Source organism: Otolemur garnettii, unplaced genomic scaffold (genome assembly GCF_000181295.1).
Source record: "Otolemur garnettii isolate 467f Iridium unplaced genomic scaffold, OtoGar3 scaffold00026, whole genome shotgun sequence".
NCBI classification, from domain to species: domain Eukaryota; kingdom Metazoa; phylum Chordata; class Mammalia; order Primates; family Galagidae; genus Otolemur; species Otolemur garnettii.
Window position 1 is genome coordinate 7769148 of NW_003852421.1, and position 20417 is coordinate 7789564.

The window sequence follows — 20417 nt, forward strand, 5'->3', positions numbered from 1 at the left end:
TTTTTTTTTTGGACAGGGTCTCACTCCGTTGCCCAGGCTGGAGTGCAGTGGCCTCATCATAGCTCACAGCCACCTCAAATTCCTGGGTTCAAGCAATCCTCCTGCCTCAGTTTCCTGAGTAGCTGGGACTACAGGGCTGTGCCGCCACACCTGGCTAATTTTTCTGGATCAGGCTCTCCCCTGGTTTTAAGTTATAACATACTTTATAAAAGGTTTAGTATTAAGAACTTTTTATAATAAGAAATGACAAACAGAAACTGGATAATGGCTCCTTGACGGGATATCAGGAACACCTATTGGTATAATAAAACAAGAAATGGGGTAGAAGACAAGAGACATAGGTATAAAGTAGGTTGGAGTCCCTAGTCCACCACTGACTAGTTTGAGGACTGTGACTGAAACAACCTCTTTTGAGTCTTCGTTTCCTGAAACACAGGAGACCTACTTTACACATCTGTTTATTTACTATGGAGTGTCCACTAAGTGCAGTGCCATCCTAAGGACAGATGACAGATGAAGTTCTCACCCTTACAGAGTCATACTGCAGGGGGGTAGGTAGATAATGAGCAGGTACAAACAAGCAACTGACATGTAACTGGAGTGATGCTGTGAAAGTGTTTTGTGAATCTAAACATACGGCATTGTGATTACCATCATTAGGGATGCGGTAGAAAGTTACACGAAAAGCTGATCATAAATTAGAGGTGTAATTATTCCATTTCATTTGGAGATGAGCTGATAGGGAGTCAAGCAATACATGCCGGAGACCAGGACGCTTCATCCTGTTTGGCTCAAAGTACCCCTCTAGCCTTGTCTTTGAGCAGCCAGGCTGGTTGAGTCACTGTCCCCAGAAAGCATGGTGGTGCTTTCTGCTTTCACCACCTAATCGTAGCCTTTTCTAACATTGTCCCCTCCTAGATCACATAAAATCCTCTATTCTCCATCTATTTTTGTTTTTGCTTTTACGCTCACATGTCTAACCAATTTTCACTACTCTAAGCCAACAGAGAAAAGGCAGGAAAAGACGCTTTGTGCACGTATGCATTCTCTTTCCTTCTTATTTCCAATACAATATACAAATCCAATAATCTGCTATACTTGGGACTTTAGTAACTGGAATAATGAGCACCTAGTGGGAAAGGCAGAGAATGAGACACAGTCTCTTGTACAGTAAATTTTAAGGGCAAAGGCATTAGATTAAGCACTATTAAGAAGCTCAAGACACAGGCAATTTGATGTAGGTGGTTGGGCAAATAGCTAAGGTTTAATCTGATTATGTGGAGCTCTTGAGATTTTCTAAAGTGATTCAAATCCATGAAACAATTTTCAAAAAACATTCACTTTATAAGTACATAAGTGAGAACTGTTCAATAGGAAAAACTGTTTTGAAACAAGCATATAGTTCAGATTTCCATTTTCATGAATTATTCTAACAGAAGTCATGCAGCCTCAAGAAGAGGAAACAAATCAGAGAATAAAATCTTTACTGTTTTTTCACTCTCCCTAGACAAAAAAGTCCTTAATGTTTAAAACTAAAATCCATTATCACAGGAATATGAGGATTTTTAAAAATGTAAATACATATAGATTAGTCAAGATAGTTTTTTTAAAATAAAATCTCTATACCAAGCATAGAGAAGAGAAGACTGTAAAGATGACTATGCTTAAGTTTCTGTGGGTAACAGCTGCTAGTTTTGAGTGTCTGCTATCAAGGACTTCATCTTACCTGACCCAACCCTCACTGTGTGTTGTTATACGTTTTTTACAGATGAGAAGACTGATGTTCAAATGACTAGACAACTAGTAAAGAAATGAGGTAGGCGATTAAACCCTAGAGTGTATAAAGAAAAATTTTAAAAGTTGACAATGTGAAAATAAGCAGAAATAACTGACCTAGCTCAACTCTTTCACAACGTCCTTTCCTAACCCTGTATGTGTATCACACACACCAGAGTCATCCTCCTAAATGACACTTTCATCATCAACTCTCCATTTCAGAAATCTATTTGTTCTCTACTATCTACACAGGAGAAACTTTTTGGCCTCAAATTAACTCAAGATTCTTCAAAACGTGATTCATCTCTAACCTAAATCCTGTACTTTGTTGGTATAAAGGCATCACACACTCAGAAAGCATTTAGTGAGCAGCTAGCACGTGTGAGGCTCTGTGATGACAGCCTTGTCATAAACTACTCACAGAAAAGTAGTTTTAAAACACTCTTGTCATTTTCTGGGGCCTTCCCCCAGTTATCTCTCCTTTACATTCCTCATTTCCCCCCACACATCGAAGTCCGACCTATTCAGGAGCACTCGTTGATCCCAACTCCGTGAAGCCTACACTAGGATCTTGGTCTCAGCTCCATCAATCCCAGTGATTCTGGCTCTTCAGTTACCAGCCACCTCCTACTCCTAACCGCATTCTTGGCCTGATAAACACACAGAAGTCACCTGTGCTGTAGGGCTTTTTTTTCCCCCTAATAATCTAACTAGTCACATTATTAGACTGAGCCTTTCTGTCGGATAAAACGGTACACAGACATGGGAGCTCATTTCCTGGCCTCAGTGACTTGAAGGCCCTCTACTGACTTGTGAAGCATGCTTACAAAGGAAGAGACAGAGGAATCTCCTTCCATATTACAGGTTTCTTGAAGCTGGCCCTGTCTTTTACATTTAAAAGAACGTCACTGTCTGTAATTGAGCAGTACTGAATCAAAGAGTGTATCTAATCAAAAATTTACTGAGACAATGTATCTGCATGTCTTCTTGACAGCAATTTTAAAGAACGTGCTTCTTTAAAGAGCGTATTTCTTTCCTTCAAAAGAACAACAAAGGCAACTATTAATTCCTCAGTTTTCACTAAGGACCTAAGACTATTACAGGCATTTGTTCTATCTTATAGGAAGTAGGTACTGGTAAAATCAGTGTTCTTTTCAGAAATTACTAAAACAGGGACTTTTACTCTACTTTTTCCCCTTAGAGACAAGGTCTCACTCTGTCATCCAGGCTAGAATACACTGGTGCAATCACAGCTCACTGCGGCCTCGAACTCCTGGAATCAAGCCAGTCTCCTTCCTTGGGCCCCTCAAAGTTCTGGCATTACATGTGTGAGCTGCCACATCTGGCTGCACTTACTTTTTAGACTGTAAAAAGAAAATGACTTATGAGGTAGTAAATCTAATTTACAAAAGGAACATGGTAGCATTGTACTACATATTACAGTAGTAGTGGCAAGACATCTAAAGAATCAACATATCATACTATTGTTTAATGGAGAAACAAGGCTTCAAAAAACATAGTGAAACTAGTGTAGTTGCTTTGTACTTTTGAGTTTGAAACCAACCTCAGGCAATAAATCTCAAAATGACTTAGGACATATGCCATTTCTTTTCAGGAGTTTCAACACAGAAAATGCCATTGGCCAGGGGGTAATACCTTCCTTGAACATATAAAGGAACAAAAATTCTCCAGCCTCTGGAGCGTGGGATGTGAAATAATTCCCAAGTGTAGGTTTGATTGGGTTACACAAGGAAGATACAGCCAACCGAATATTTTTCTGACAGCTCACAGCACCCTTCCTCTTAGGCTTAACTTCAGCACCTTAAAATAATCATGAAATATGCATTTCCAAAAGTCAAGGAAGCTATGGATCCAAGAGAATGTCTTCCCTGTAATAATTTCAAGAAAACGTCTAGAATGGGAGGCAGAAAGGATTAAAAAATAGGCTCTCCTTCTTCTTACCACGCCTTGGTGAACACATTGCCCAGACCTCCCAGAGGCAAAACAGAAAACCAGTTGATCAGAACTGAATTTTTAGGAAAACTGAACATGGCCTAACTTTATTTTGCATTATGGACACATCCTGTCTTCTTCTTTAAGGACATGAGTTAATTTTTAATCTAACTCCTCAGTGTAATGGTCAATAAACCTTCTGACCCAGCCAAAAAAAGAAAAAAAAAAGTTTCCCACTTAGTAACAGCATCTAATAAACTGAAAGATCTCAGTAACCAATTCTGCTTGGTCACATGGAAAATTCAATATATTTGTTATCTTTAAAGTATTGAAAGTAAAGCCAAATAGTAAACTCTCACATATAAAATAAAAATTTACATGTAAAGTTGTTGTTCTCTCTGATCAGTGTCTTAATACTGTAATTATTCTACTCAAAAAGTTACTACTACCGTGGCACAGTGGCCCATGCTTATAAATCACAGCACTTTGGGAAGTGGAGGTGGGGAACATTGCCTTAGACCAAAAGTTTGAGACCCGCGGGCATCACAGCAAGACCAATTACCCCCCAAAATGAGAAAATTTGCTGGTTATGATAGCAGGCACCTATAGTCCCAGTTACCTAGGAGACAGAGGTGGGAAGATCACTTGAATCCAGGAGTCTGAGGTAGCACTGAATTTTAATTGTGCCACTGCAGTCTAGTCTGGGCCGCAGAGTGAGACCCTGTCTCAGGAATAAGAGGAAAGAGAAGGAGAGAGGAGGGTCATGGGGTGGGGGGAGGAGAAAGGGGTCTAAGTGGGGGGAAGGAGGCGGAGGAGAAGGAAGAAGAGACTCAGTGGCTACCTTACTTCTCTTAAAAATTACTCATCCAGTACATGGGAGCGCTTTACCAGTCACATGTTCAGTACTGCTCAATTACAGAGTGTAGGCACTACAAATTTAAATATGAAAGGCAGGCCCTGCTTCAAGAAATCTGAAATCCAGACAGGGATTCCTTTGTTCCTTCCAGTGCAAGCATGTTTCACAAGTCAGTAGTGAGCTTTCGGGTCAGCAATGTGCTTCCATATCTGTGTACCACTTATCTAACAGAAAGTCCCGTTACCCTATCTATGATACTAGTTAGTGGAGTGAGTCTGACATGGACATGTGGTTTATGACCATCCCACCCTGAACACGCCCGTGTTGTCTACATCCATATGTACGCTATTCATGACTACCTCCATTTCAAATAACACTTTCCCTTGCATGTTCCATTTTCTGTACATGTGAAATAAAACCTTACATTTTATATATCTACATTTAAATGTACACATACAACATATGCATGTACCCATATCTAGCTATCCTTGTAATTCATGAGAAAGAAACTAATATGGAAGTCACCCTGATTTTTCCATTCTCATCTATTAAAACAATAGTGGGGAGAGTCCTATTGCAGTGGTTCTCAACCTTCCGTTCCTGTGGGTTATGACCCACAGGTTGAGAACCACTGTCCTACTACCTTCATCAAATTTATTTAAGAATACATTTACGCTAGCTTGTGGATAAGGCTATATGGAATACTTCGAAAGATGGCATCCGGGGATGAGAAAGATTAAGACCTGCCTTTGCTACCTCTAGTATGTGACCTTGGGCAAATCATTTATTTTCTTTGAAACTCAAACTTTTTAACTGTAAACTATTTATATTCCTATAAGAATTGCCTCCCTCAAAAGTTTTTCTGTGAGGTTTCAGAAAGAGTTAATGTGTATAAAAGTTCATTAAAAAACATTTGACTGATCAATAAATATCAACCAGTATTACTATAGTTCCTGTGGTGTATTTAAATTTTACCAAAGTCCACAAATATGTAAGTAAAAATAATTCAGCAAATCCATGTGTCACAGCTTTATTTATATCACTATTAAGATATTCATTACATTTCAGTAAGAACTTAATGTTCTAACTGTAGATTTCATTACGTAAAAATAACAACCTAAAAATTGTACTATAAAATGCAAATACAATTATAGAAATGCATGTTCATTTTAAGGTCAGTAAGAACTTATGAAACTGTATATTTCATTATTTAGAGATAATGACATAACCTGGTCCTTTGCACAAATATGATCATGAAGTATAAATCTAATTATATGAATACGTACACATTTACTGCATCATTTACTAAAAGGCTTCACAGGCATATATGTGCATTGATAAACATCTACATTACTGAAACATGATCAAACTGAATTGTGATAATTTTAAATGCGTTAAGAGAGATTGTTAATCAGAGGAACTGTATTGTAATTTTGCAAAGCCAATGTTCATTTCTCAATACACCCTCATGGAGGATAAATGAGGTGTGAGGAGAAAAGAGCAGAGTCGGAGCATTTGCGTGTGGTCTCACATGCAGCTGATTAGCACTTACTACATGTCACGCATCAAACCAGGCACTTGAGAAACATTACCCAACAACAGACAAAAATCTCTTATCTTTAGGAAGCTTCCATTCAGGTAAGAAGGAACAGACAAAAAAATACATGATTTAGTAAGTAATCAATTAAAAGCTTACAAGTACTATATAAATGAGTACATTGCTAGGTTATTAAGTGCCATGGGAAAAAAAATAAAGCAGTGTAAGAGGACCAAGTGTGTGTGAATACGGCCGGGCAGGTTGGTTTTAGAATGGTTAGGACAGGCTTAATCATGAAAGTACAGTATTGAGCAGACGGACACGAACACAGATGCGCAGTGCTATGGGGGAAAGACCCATGTGGCCAAAAAGAACAAGCAGTATAAAGGTTCTGAGGCCCCGTTTGATTCTAACAAAACAGTCTTGTGAAAAACATAATACCCCTTTTAGTAGGTAGCAAACTGTTACAGGGTGACTTGAGCTAGGGAGTGGGGCTAGTATATAATAAAGCAAGACCTAGAAATTGGGGTTTCTTGACTCTTGATCTAGTGCCCTCTTTCTTACAAAGCACTGTATAAATGTAAAGCTACATTGCTGTTGTGGTTTTTGCTAAATAATTACTATTAATCAATTCCATTGATAAGTCCTTTTCTGCATTTTTCTCTGACATAGTTGTATATATTTTGGGGTACATGTGATATTTTGATACCTTTATCTTTTGTATTGAGAATATTACAATTCCTGCCTTTGTATTTTGAAATTATAAATTATTATGAACCATAAATTCTCCACTATATTACAGAATACTACAATTTATTCCTCCCAATATTTCTCAGAGGTAGGTATAGCTCACAGAACAATTTCATTTTCCCTTCTCATGGCTTCTCTTTCCCCTTTATCTGTGCTTCTTTTCTTGGATGGATCATTTTGAGATCAGATTACCAGTTAAGGTAATTATACTTCTTTGGATCTTTGATAATGAAAAGGTGTCAAGCATAGGAATAAACTATAAAATAGAAACCACTTGTGACCTAACATGAAAAGAGCTAAGGGAAGAAAGGAGAGAATGTGGAGCCCAGTGATTTGGACAGATAACCACATTTTTCAAGAGAGATAAGTAGTAAAAAAGTTAAAAACAAAAACCACCAAAGAGGAAACTTGTAAAAAAAAAAAAAAAAGACAAAAATGGTAGAAAGGGGGCTGAAGAAGACAGGAGGAAGAGATTTTATCATGCTTTTAGGTAAACATACGATAATATTAGACAATAAGCAACATACAAGAAAAAAGAAACTAAGAATCAGATTTCAGACACTGTAGACAGAAGAGCTGGTGGAATTACTAACAGCAAAAGGAACAGAGAGGAAGGAGAGTCTGAAAGATGAGTAGCTTTCTTTTTGTAATGCTGGGTTTAAGGTGGCAGTGAGGCTCTCACTAGTGGAAAGGGTCTAGTAGATAAGGAGTAAATTTGAAAGACGTATACTGTCTTGAGCAGTCTGATCTAGTACGGTAGCCTCTAAACACATGTGGCTACTGAGCAAGTGAAATGTGGCTGGCGTGAACTGCGATGTGTTCTAAGCATGAAATACATACTCTGATGATTTTCTATTAAAAAAAAATAAAAAGAATGTAAAATATCTGTAACTTTCTTTTTTGCCTTGATTATATGTTTGAAAAAATACCTGCATTGTCAGGCTATATAAAATACATTGAAATTAATTTCACTTTTTAATGTGAGTACTAAACAATTAAAAATTACACATGTTGTTTACCTTATACTTTTATCAGACAATGCTGATATAGAGCAATACTGCGTAGATATTAAGATCCCATAAGGGAAGAGAGGTATGAAGTGAATCAGACACACTATTCTTCAATGTCTCAACTGAAGAGAGATATGGGAGAAAGAAAGAACACATCATTATAAAAATAGTTAAGATTTACTAAGCACTCTAAGGCTAAGCTGGACAAGTAAAAATGCATCATTTGTCCCTCCCAACAATCTTATGAAATAATACTGTCTTTTACAGAAGAAAATAATGAGACCCAAGTTCACAGACTTAAATGCTGATGTTGGATTCAAACCCATGAATGATCCCAGATGTCAAGTTCTAAACTGCCACAGCAATCCCAGAGCAAGCTATGCTGTGTAGTTAGATTTTAAATACTATATTTAAACTAAAAATTTGTTACAATGGGTCACTATTAGTGATGTCAATTTGATAAGAAAAAACTACAAATGAGTACATTTGTAACTTTTTTTCTTTTTGAGACAGAGTTTTACTCTGTCACCCTGGGTAGAGTGCTGTGGCATCATCATAGCTCACTGCAACCTCAAACTCTTGGGCTTCAACAATCCTCTTGCCTCAGGCTCCAGAGTAGCTAGGACTATAGGTACCTGCCACAGTGTCAGGCGAATTTTTCTATTTTTAGTATAGATGGGGGTCTCACTCTTGCTCAGGCTGGTCTTGAAAGCTCAAGTTTAAGCAATGCTCCAGCCTCAGCCTCCTGGAGTGCCACCACCTTGCCCTTGCCCAGCCAAATGTGTAACTTTTGAATTGTGAGCATATTGTCACATGTTGGGCTGTTAAAAAGTTTCAACTTTCTTTCTCTTTATCAATTCTATTCTTAAAAAATTCCAACACATCAGGCGGTGTCTGTGGCTCAATGAGTAGGGTGCCAGCCCCATAGAACCAGAGGTGGTGGGTTCAAACCTGGCCCTGGCCAAAAATTAAAAAAAAAAATCTATGTAACACATCAGGCTAGGTGGTACCTAACTGACCAACAGCTGATCACTGGCATGATCTGGAACAGAATGGCTCTGCTTTCTAAACATGATAGATACATGATATGGATCCACTTGACAAATGTTTAAGTCTCTTTCAGACCATGAAACCTCCCAAACTGATTAAAATGTTTTGAAGGAAGCCTGATTAAATAGCAACCTTTGGTTGAAGAACTAAAAATTAAGCTTACCCAACTGGATACTTTAAAAATGGATTTTATACTCCTCAAAAATCGTATACTTTTGAGGAACAGAAAGAAAAATAAAGCTTGATACTTTGGAATCCTAACAGTAAAATCTCCTACAAATATAAGCTATAATCAAAAGAATAAGGTATCTTTCATTTATATTTGGTTGGTTGGTTTTAATTTCAAAGACAAACTTATCTTCCTTTCCTTTTTATCCTTAATTTCTCCCATCTATCTGGACATGCTGGTAATCACAGAACTGCTGAACTCGTGTAACCACAGCTATCATCGCATCATTTTCAAAAACGTGTTCATGTAAACTTTATTAAGGAGCTTGTCTCCAATGGTAAAAAACATACTTCTTAGACTAATTAAAAATACCCACTGCCATAAATTTACATTAGGGAAATGGAAAAAACAAAAGGAAATTTGAAAAAAAAATATTTAGCATGGAATAATAAGAGTAATTAGCAGAGGTATATAGTTCATATTGGACACAGATTTATAAAGGACTCTCTGAACTAACCTACTAATTTACTAATTCAATTCCCTACCCTTTCCACTTCCTGCCCCACTTTAAAAAAAAGGTATATGATTTGAATATAAACAATAATCTCCACTGAAGACTCAAAAGTTTCTGAGAAATGCTTATCTAAAGAAGTATCACAATTGTATAGGATAAAGCTTATAAAAGCTTGCCTCTGATTTGGGTTAAGGTTGATGCCCATGACTTTCCATTCAGTTAAGGAAGTATCATTGGACTTGTTCTCTTACCACTATTCCTATCTAGGCTTTGGAACAAAGACCCCAAAAGTGAGAGAGTTAGCCCTAAAAATACTTTGTCCACTCTGATGCCATGATGTCAAGAGTGTGAAATGACAGACCAGGCATAGGAGATGACCACCTGACAGCCACAAAACCCAGTCCTTCCTGTCCCAGAGTATCTCCCTCCTCCCACACCTCGCTCTTCAGTCTCATCATTACCACTGTCAATTGAATAATCCTGGAATCCTGGTAGTTGCTTCCATTTGTGTGTTTACAGAAGGTAGTCTGCTGTGCTGGGTTAATTTTTAAAAGTTATCAAGCACCAACTGTGCACCAGGCACTGTTCTAGGTACAGCAGTGAACAAAACGACAAAAATCTCAGTCCTGAAACTTACATTCCAGTGGGAAAGACATTCAAAAAACAAGATAAAATATATAGCATGCTATGAGAAATACATACAGCATGAAGTGAAAATGCAAGAAGCAGGCAAAGGAGAAATGCACTGTAGTGGGTGGGATAGGAAAGGTTGTAATTTTGAGATAAAGTGGTCAGGAAAGAATTCACACAAAATCAGGTAGATGGTGTACGCCTACAAGGAAAACCAAGGCAAAATTTAGGCTGATTAGAGTCAGGACCAGAAGATATTTTAACAAGCCCGCCCCCCCAAGTGGAGAGGAAACCATATGAGAGGGAGGAGAGAGACAAAGACAGAATACAGACCACCCAGACAGATACATATCTCACATTTTGCCTAAGATCAGTTCTTTAATCATGGCACAATACACGTTCTCCTTCTATAGACAAGAAACCAGGCTCTGCTGCTAAAACTCTCAGGCAGAGAGAGGAGAAAGCACACATCGATAGCGCGCGCACACACACGCACACGCACACACACACACACACACACGCCCTCCGGTAACAGCTTAATGCCGAGGAGGAAGCCTTCTGAATCCAGACTCGGGTATCGGCCTGGGAAACTGGGCAGAGAGCGGGGAGTTGTTGAAAGAACACACCAGAGGCCCCAGAGGCCCCTCCACGCCGGAACACTAAAGGAAACCTCTCCCCCTCCCGACGCCAATCTGCAAACCCAGGGAGGCACGGACAAGCGCACGGACACACCCCCGGGGGTGCAGACCCGGTGCAGGCGAGGAGAGAAGGCAGCAATTCAACCGTTAGGGCCCCAACCCCAGGCTTTTACGAGGCAGGGTGGGAGCGCGCGCGGGAAATGCTGCTCTCCCCCCAGGAGCCGGCGGGCGGGTCCCGGGGGCCTGCGGACGGACGGCGTGCGGGCCTGGCCGCCACGGGAGGCGGGGGCGGCTGCCGCGGGCATCCAGAGCGCCCGGCCGGCTTCGTGCATGCAACAGGGGGCTGGAAGCGAGCGGGAGCCTCGAGGTGCCGCGGCGGGACCGGGCTGCGGGGAGCGGGACAAAGTTCCCGAGACCCAAGGGCCCCGGCCCGGCCCGCGCGCCCCGCTGCCCAAACGCTCGCCGGCCGGGCCCCTCGGAGAGCGGCGGGTTCCAGCGGTCGAATCCGCAGCGCCCGCGCCGCCGCCCGCTCGGCCCTTTGCCGCCAAGTGCGTGGGTCTCAGAGAGAAAGAAAGCGCGGCGGCGGCGCGCGGCCCCACTCACCATGATCCGCGGCGACCCGGGCGGCGGGCGATGCGCTGTCCAGGGTAGCCAGAGTCCCTCTGCTGGGCGCTCCCCCCGGCGCCCGCTCTACTTACTCCCACCCACACCCACGCCCGGCGCGCGCACGCCCGCCCGCCCGCGCCTCCCCGCCCCCTCGGGCTGCCGCCGCGGCCGCGCGGCGCTCCGAGCCTCAGGGCCGTTTCGTCCACTCTCTCCGCCCCCACGGGGGCCTCTCCGGCCGCAGCGCGAGGAGGGCGCGCGGGGGAGGGGGCGGAGCAGGCGAGGCGGCGGCCCCTGCCCCCGCGACCTCGCGCGTTCCCTCCCGGGCACCTACTACATTTCTCGCGAGGCCGCGGTGCCCCCTGCCGGCGGGGCGGTGATTTGCAGGCCCAGCCGGCTCGGGTTGCACGCGGCCGCTCAACGTTCGCAGAACTTCAGACCCACCCGCCGCCCGGAGAGGCGGCTACTGCAGGGATAACCGTGGGGGGTGGGGGAACGGCAGGGAGGACAGGGCACTGGCCCTGCTGTTTGTTAAGCGGGCTTCGTGGTCTCGAAGCATATATTACGGGAGAACGGCTCTTGCTCATTCAGGTTTGCAGGACCTGGGTGTTTAGCTCTGTAGGATGGGCTGGTTTCTTTGGGGATGAGGTCCAGAGCGGGTCGGTACCAACGGTTCTGAGCAGGAGCTCGGCTCACGCGAAGCTTCCTCCAAAGGGAAGCTTCTTCCCTTATTCCAGGGGCTTCCAGCTAATGTCGCCACCCAGCTGTTGGTTAATTCAGCACCTGGCTGCGAACCAGTGCACGGTATCTTACTTAGATCTTGGGCTTTTCATTTTATTATGCGGGGTACGAGGGGCAAGAAAAAGACACTGGAAAAGGTAGACTTGTGTGACTGTTATATGACCTTTCCTCTTTCTTAGCCTTCAGACTGCGTACCTGTTTTTTGTGAGGCTGATGTGATAAACTTGAATACAAAGATGAACACGTTTGTTGGAGTTGAGAATGCCACGTCAGTGCACAGAGGTACCTGCACCATACACTTAGCATCCTGCACCTGAGGTGGTGTGCACGTACTTACAGAGTTTTGTAAAGTAGCAGAGTGAGTAACTATAGGTGCCAGGTCATGTAATCCACCTCATATTTAGAGTTTTCTATATAGAGTTGGAGTTATCACTGTCCGATATATATTTGATTATAAGGAGTGAATGACTTCATGGTCATGAACAGTTAAGTATTTGTTAACCAAGACTTGTGAAAAAAAATCTCAGGAGTCAGCTCTGCAATGTATTGGCTATGTGGTATTGGGTTAGTTACCTAAACTCTCTGCCCTGGTTTCCTGATCTGTAAAATCGGCATGAAATAGTACTTATAGTACATGCTGTTAAGATGAATCAAATAGTAAAACTCTAGAAAAATATCTGATGCAAAAGTACTAGTTATTAATTAAAGCTTGTGAGAATGAGGAAGTGATGTCTGCACATTTTTATAAATAGTGTCCAGAGGGCCCAAATCAAATAATATAATTTGATTCCAATTTCATTGATTCCCTTCATTCACTCAACAAATATTTGAGTGCCTACTATAGGCTAGGCATTATGGTAAGAGCTGGGTCACAGTGATGACCAAAAACACAATCCCTACCACTAGGAGTTTCAGACTGTGTAATGAACTATATTATGATACCTAGAGACTGGAAGGAAATTTATGCAAATATTTACCAAATACTAAGTGTTTTTCCCTTGAATAATAGTATTTTGGGGTGTTTCTTTCTTTTTAAATTTTCACATTTTAAATATTTTACATGTATTAGTTTACATTTTTAAAGCTATAAAAATAGTTTCCACATTCTTTGGTTATTGAAATATAAAAATCCTGGGCCAGGTAGGATTCATGCCTATAATCCTAGCACTTAAAGGAGGCTGAGGGGGGAAGATCACTTGAGGCCAGGAGTTAAAGACCAGCCTGGGCAACATAGTAAGAACTTGTCTTTACAAAGTCTTTTTTAAAGAAAATTAGTTGGATTTGGTGGCACATCTGTAATCCCAGCTACTTGGGAGGCTGAGGCAGGAATTTGAGGTTGCAATGAGCTATGATGACACCACAGCACTCTAGCCTGGGCAACAGAATGAGGCCCTGTCTCAAGAAAAAATTACAAACTATAAAAATCCTGGATCTGGGTTTTGTTGTATCATTAATCCGATGTAGTAGAATGTGAGTTTTTAATCTAGATCGGTGATTTTCAATCGATGCGGCACACTGGTGTGCCTTGAAAAGTGTTAAAGATCATTAATTAAATTATTTTCAAAAGAAGTTCAAAGCACGGTAAATATATTTTTTTATTCTTTTTTTAATCAACATAATTTAAGTGTGTTAAAAAATGTATAGGTTCAGGTATGCCATGAGATAAAAAAAGGTTGAAAAACACTGATCTACATAGTGATTCTCAGACATGATTGTGTATAAATTGTACCCATGGATTTAATACAATGCAGAGATACCTGGGACCTAGTCAAGTAGTTTCAGGCACAGACCAGGAATATAATTTTTTAACAAGTACCACCAATGGTGCTGATGTAGGTAGTGATCCATAGACCACATTTTTAGAAACACAATTCCATCATCTACTCAGGGAAAATTTTAATTTATTTTTCTAACATAAAGGGAAACATGTAAAAATTGTTGACAGCCAGCCACCCAGCACTGTGCTACTGTTTGCCTGCAGGAATTGTATCACTGAAGTTATCTATACCTTGCAAAGCATACCAGGTTAACATGGAAGGAACTCTTATGCTTTGAATGATTCCTATACTTCCATGTTACCATTTATCCTGATAATTGTTATTTTAATTTTTTACCTAAAAATGCATATCAACATAGAGGCCCAGAAGGAGGTCTAAGAAGTCACCCATATCTTAGCTATTTCTTAGAATATTATTCCCTGTCACTACAATAAAGGAACAAAGGAGACAGTGTATGCCGGAGGGTCTTTTTTTCCCTACAAATATTTCATTAAATTTGAAAAGAAAGTGATTCTTCCTCTAAAAACACAGGACTGGGAAAGTTCCTTAACTATAAATAACTGGTAAAGAGTATTAACTAGATATAACATGACTTTCTACTTATTTGTAATTAGAAGTATTTGAATATGCCATCATGAGCATGCCTTTATAATATTCCCTTCCTTTCATTAGTTATTCTCTTGTATGGATTACACAAAAGTTGGAATCTGCTTGTATTTCTTAGCTGTAGGGCAAGCCCTTATTCAGCATGTGTACAATAATAGAATTATAGACTAATCATGTATTAGGTACTTAGGTGGATGTGGCACTATATAAAGTGATTGTTAGCATAATCTAAGAATCTTAAGCCTAAAAACAGAGGTCAGACTCACTTCCTCTCTCTCTCCCCACCCCCTTATGTTTTACAGGTGAAGAAAGTATATCTCAGAGGAGTTAGAGAAGACCAACAGCTAAGAGATGATAGTGCTAAAGTCAGGACTTCGGAATCCTGGGTGAGTATCCTCACTGTCCTTACTTCCTCTCCAGTGCTGGCCTTCCAGCTCCCATCAGAATTGAGAAGTGGCAAACTGTGTTTTTTGTGTCTTCCCTCCTTTGTTCTAAAGCATCATTTTGTTTGATATCTAACATCTTTGTGTTTTATCGTGAGAAAATGCCCATCTAAAATCTGCTGTGGCTCTAAATCAATCTCTTACTTTTCTTCAAAGTATTTATACCTTTAGGGTGATAGTAGAAAGACTCTGGGAATCACATCCTTTCCTTGGCCAGGTACTCAGCTTTGTATAACGTATGCTCTGCACCTATGAGTTTAGAAATGAAAAATAATAAGATGAAGAGTAAACCAAGACAAAGGCACAGTGACACAACTGAACTCCATTCTTTAAATGTAGTGCTTCTTTTACTCACTATTATCAAGATTAAGGATTTATGACAAAGCAATATAACAAGTAGACAATCAGGTAAAAAAAAGATTTATGTTTATCAAAAATACTATGCTACGTACTGTGTGGTAGGGCAACATTCTAGAGCAGGGGTTGCACAGAGCATGACTTGGAGGAAGCACTTTAAAGAGGATGGTCAGGAAAGGCCTTTCTAAGATGATAATACCAACTTGAGATCCCAGTGATGAAAACGAGCCAGTCCATGAAGCCATGAGGAGATCTAGGGGGAATCCGTCCAGGAAGAGAAAATAGCAAATGAAAACATTCTGAGACAGGGGCCTCTTTGAGGAAGAAGAAGGTAGCCAATGTGTCTGGAAGCCTGAGTCGGGTTGTAGTGAGGATGTAAGTCCATTATCTCTCTAGCCCAGTGGTTCTCAACCTTCCTAATGCTGGGATGTACTTTCATTGTTACAAAGGGGTCACGACCCACATGTTGAGAACCCCCGCCCTAGCCAGTTCTTGTGGATAAAGGTCCATGTGTTGCTGACACCATGGCCAGCAGCCCCTGCCCTGAGGGCCTACAGTGTAGGAACCTGGTCCTGGCAGGGCATTCTCATGTGATGTCTACCAGTCAGCTGCTGCCATACCAGTTCAGAAAACCTTATGGGGCCATTACTTTTTACTCTTACAGACGTTTGGGTTTATCTTTCATCTTTTTGTTATGCTGATTTAACTGATCTTACTCACACATCCATTCAGTTAATCATTTTGTCTTTAATATGTGCTATTTTACTTAAATTGTATGTATTGATTTCCTTTTAATTTTTTTTTTTTTTTTGAGACGGAGCCTCAAGCTATCCCCCTGGGTAGAGTGCCATGGCATCACACTCACAGCAACCTCCAACTCCTGGGCTCAAGCGAGTCTCCTGCCTCAGCCTCCCAAGTAGCTGGGTCTACAGGTGCCTGCCACAACACCCGGCCATTTTTTGGTTGTAGCCATCATTGTTGTTTGGTGGGCCTGGGCTGGGGATTCGAACCTGCCACCTTAGGTGTATGTGGCTGGCGCCTTAGCTGCTTGAGCCACAGGCACTGAGCCATTCCTTTTAATTTTTTAAAGAAATTATTTTTATGGCAAGTAGTATGGACATACAGTAGATAGCCTATTTCACAAGGATGGTGGAGAGTCATAATCCCTTGGTGTGACCTGTATATAGTAGCCTATCTAACCCACACCATAGAGTGACTGTTTCTTTCTCAGGTGTATTGTCCAAGATTAATCCCAGGTAATTGTCTTCTAGCCTGTTTCTGCTGCAAACCTACTGTGCACTAAACTAGAAGCCTAGAAATCAACCGAGGAAGGAGAGAAAGTGCTGATAAAATCCAAACATTCAGATCTCAAGGAGGGCACAGACTTCCCCTTTCCATTCCCCATTCTACGTGTGACTATGTCACTATGTGACGGTGTGTGTTGGGGGGAGAGTGAAACCACACATTCTCCCCTCTAGCAATACTCATACCTCAATATTCATGAGAGTAGTGTAAATTAGAGACTAGATTAATGCCTTATAATTAATGATTTTAAAGCTTATGATTTTCTGGCCTATAGTTAAAACTGGGACAGAAGTAATATTTATAATTTTATTGTAAATCATTGAAGATGTTCATGTGAATGTAGGAGGTGGTAAAATTTACATGGATGCAGAAAATTTAATAGACACCTCTCCTGACTTCTTGCTTTATCTCAGACTGATTTGCACTGCATTTTCTTTCTATTGTCTTTAAGAATAAAAGATATTCAATATTAGCACCATACAGTCAAAAATATACTCAAATTTTTTTCAACTCCATCTAAATTAAGTTTAAAGGAACATAAATGTGGTAGAAGAGATCAGGGCAATATAAAGTAGCTAGAAGATATAGTCTTATTAAAAATAGCTAGTATATTATTATGTTTGTTCTAATTGGTATTCAATGAGCATATAAAACAAGAACAATGTCAATGGTTAACCTTTCATTTTTCTAGGAAATTGGCAAATTAACCTTATAGAGAACTCAGAGATGAGGAACCTAAATTAAGTTCAAGAGCACAGGTTTCGCTTGGTGCCTGTAACTCAGTGGTTAGGGCCCAGCCACATACATCGAGGCAGGCAGGTTTGAACCTGGCCCCAGCCTGCTAAACAGCAATGACAACTATAACAACAAAAAATAGCCGGATGTTGTGGTGGGCGCCTGTAGTCCCAGCTACTTGGGAGGCTGAGGCAAGAGAATCCCTTAACCCCAAAGGTTTGAGGTTGCTGTGATGCCAGGCACTCTACTGAAGGCAGCATAGTGAGACTCCGTCTCAAAAAAAAAAAAAAAAAGGGTGTGTTTCAATCATATGTAGTATTATAACCTAAGCAACTTCTTCAACATCTGGGAAACAGACTAAAGGGATCTCGTAATTAGTCCAGAAGTCATAGTAGGCAGCCTCAGTGTATAACCTCATGATTCTTTCAGGTCAGCTGTGATACTTACAGGTAACTATTGGGTGTCTAATAGTAGCCCAAAACCATGCTAGGTGACTTATAACTGTAGCTCATGTAATCCTTCCTACACTCCTGTGACTAGCCCCATTGTACAGATGAGGAACCTAAGGCTCACAGAGATTAAGTAATATACACAGCGTCACATAGTTAGGCAGTTGGAAAGTGGAGAAGCCTGTTAGGTTCTTTCCATAACACCTTGCCATTTGGAATAATCCTATCTGTAAGAATCCTTTATAAACTGGGCAAAGAAACTTTCTGCAGGCCATTTATTCACTTGAGGGTCAACTGCTTATATGACATGGGTCCACAGTGCATCTAGAAGAGTTTCACAGCATTGGCAGAAGGGTAGGGTTGAAGCAGAAGGGACAGTACTGTCCAAGTGGCTTAAAGACAACCTTCAAGGATCTATAGATTAATTTTACAGTTACAATGAAAGGGGAATCCTTATGATGAAGGATCTAAAATGTAAATTCATGTCACTGGTCCTCCTTCTAGACTTTAATGAGTATTAAAGTCTAAAAGAGCAGATGAAGAGTGAACATTCCAGTGATTTTATTTTTTTCTTAATTATGGGAAATTCTAAACATATACAAAAGTAGACAAAGTAATAATGAACCCCAATGCATCCATTAATCATCTATCTTTAGAATTATCAACTCATGGCTCGGCACCTGTGGCTCAAGTGGCTAAGGCACTGCCAGTACACCTAAGGTGGCGGGTTTGAATCCAGCCCGGGCCCACCAAAACAACAATGATAGCTGCAACCAAAAAATAGCCAGGCATTGTGGCGGGCGCCTGTGGTCCCAGCTACTTGGGAGGCTGAGGCAGGAGACCCGCTTGAGCCCAGGACTTGGAGGTTGCTATGAACTGAGATGCCACAGCACTCTATCCAGGGGGATAGCTTGAGGTTCTGTCTAAAAAAAAAGAATTATCAACTCATGATGAAACTTATTTTATCTATATACCTACTTCCTACTTCCCCACATTGTTATTTTGAGCAAAGCCCCGAAAATAATTTATCTGGAAATACTTTAGTATGTATCTTTAAAGACAAGAATTTTTTTAAAAACATAATCACAATACTATTATAACACAGCTTAAAAGTTAGCCACAATGAGCGTACAACTTTCCAGTTATGTCTTCTAAGTCTCATTTAATCTCTACCTTTATCTCTTTTTGTTTTCATGCAATTTATTTGTTTGCACTATAGAATTTCCAACAGGCTGGATTTTCTTGATGGCATTCTGCAGTGCAGTTTGGTAAGTGTTTCGTATTTTTATAAATTAGTAAGCATAACAGGTTTTCGTGGCTTGATCAGAGTCAAGTTAGGATTTTTTTTGATAAGAGCACTTCATAGGTGTATAGTGTGTTTTTCTATCAGGAAGCACCTAATACCTGACGATCCATTTTTTTTTTAAAGTAAATTTATTTTAGGCTAATGTGAGGGTACAAACAACCGGGTCAGACCCATTCTTATTATGAAGTTTAGGCAGCAGCTAATGCTCAATGCTTGCATCCACTGACGAATTAGGGCCTGCAAAATTGTGATAGTTTAGTTCCACATTCCTTTTTCATTTATTAGCTGGAATACTTTAAAGAGAAACTTCATCTCATACACTTTTTGGTTCCTTCTTGGGTACAGTTCATATAGGGAAGAGAGGCTAAACGTCAGTTGTAAAATAGTTCATTGAACAATGTGAGAATGTGAAGAGCAGGTTCAAAATTTAGACATGAAGATAGGCTGAGCATAAACAGCATTTGGAAACACTCGTGCTGACTGCCAACATCAATAATGCCATGTTAACAGTTGTTGCCCAACTTGTTTTTTACATCTTTCATGTTCCAAATGAAAATGGGGTAACTCTTTCCAAGAATTTTTTTTTTATTTATATAAGCTTGGAAAAGGAAAAATATTAACAGAAAGCTTTAAATGATTGGTCCTTTCCAAAAGGATAGGTCAGAGTTCAGGAGAGTGAGCCATGATGAACTTTTTGAGTAAAATCTTATTTGGTGACCTCATTAAAATAGCTGGGTGGAAAAGTACCTCTGATGGTGATGGTAAGACGGAATAGTGTCTGTCTCTAATCCGTAAGCAGTTCTGTTAAAGCTAAATCTATAATTATTTCTCTTAAGACTTCAGTTTAGTTCAGTATTTACCTTCAAATGTGAATTCTAAATGCCGTCACCGTTTCTGTCACATAGTAGAGATTTGGCAAATATTTGAGACAGACTGACCCTTTGTTTTATTTACCCCAGGCCATCCACAGTTTCTGTGTCATTGTAAAGAGATTCATTAGATTGAAATGTCTGTGCAAAGTGTATTATTTGTATTAGCTAATGGAAATGAAGTTCCTGAATCAATGGTAATTTAATAACATCATTTGTATAAACAACACTGTGAAAGAACTATGGCCATAACTCTTTCGGGGCCTACATCATGCCAGAACTAAGATGTTTGCAAAAACTCTGACACACAGTTCCAGCTATGACAGAGACCAGACACATATG

At 40.5% G+C, this 20417-nt stretch overlaps 1 protein-coding gene and 1 long non-coding RNA gene across 2 annotated transcripts in view; one reads left to right on the plus strand and one right to left on the minus strand.

Moving 5' to 3' along the window:
• Positions 1–11647, minus strand: part of ELOVL2 (ELOVL fatty acid elongase 2) — a 52343-nt gene extending 40696 nt beyond the window's left edge. The window contains exon 1 of the mRNA XM_012804222.2: positions 11487–11647. Coding sequence (XP_012659676.1) covers positions 11487–11489 — 3 coding nt within the window. The 5' untranslated portion in view covers positions 11490–11647. The remainder of the gene's footprint in view (positions 1–11486) is intronic.
• A 723-nt stretch (positions 11648–12370) lies between these two features.
• Positions 12371–19156, plus strand: LOC111724760. The gene is made up of 3 exons (XR_002772996.1): positions 12371–12509; positions 14914–14997; positions 19120–19156. It is a non-coding gene; the product is annotated as an uncharacterized LOC111724760 (long non-coding RNA).
• Positions 19157–20417: the final 1261 nt, after the last annotated feature.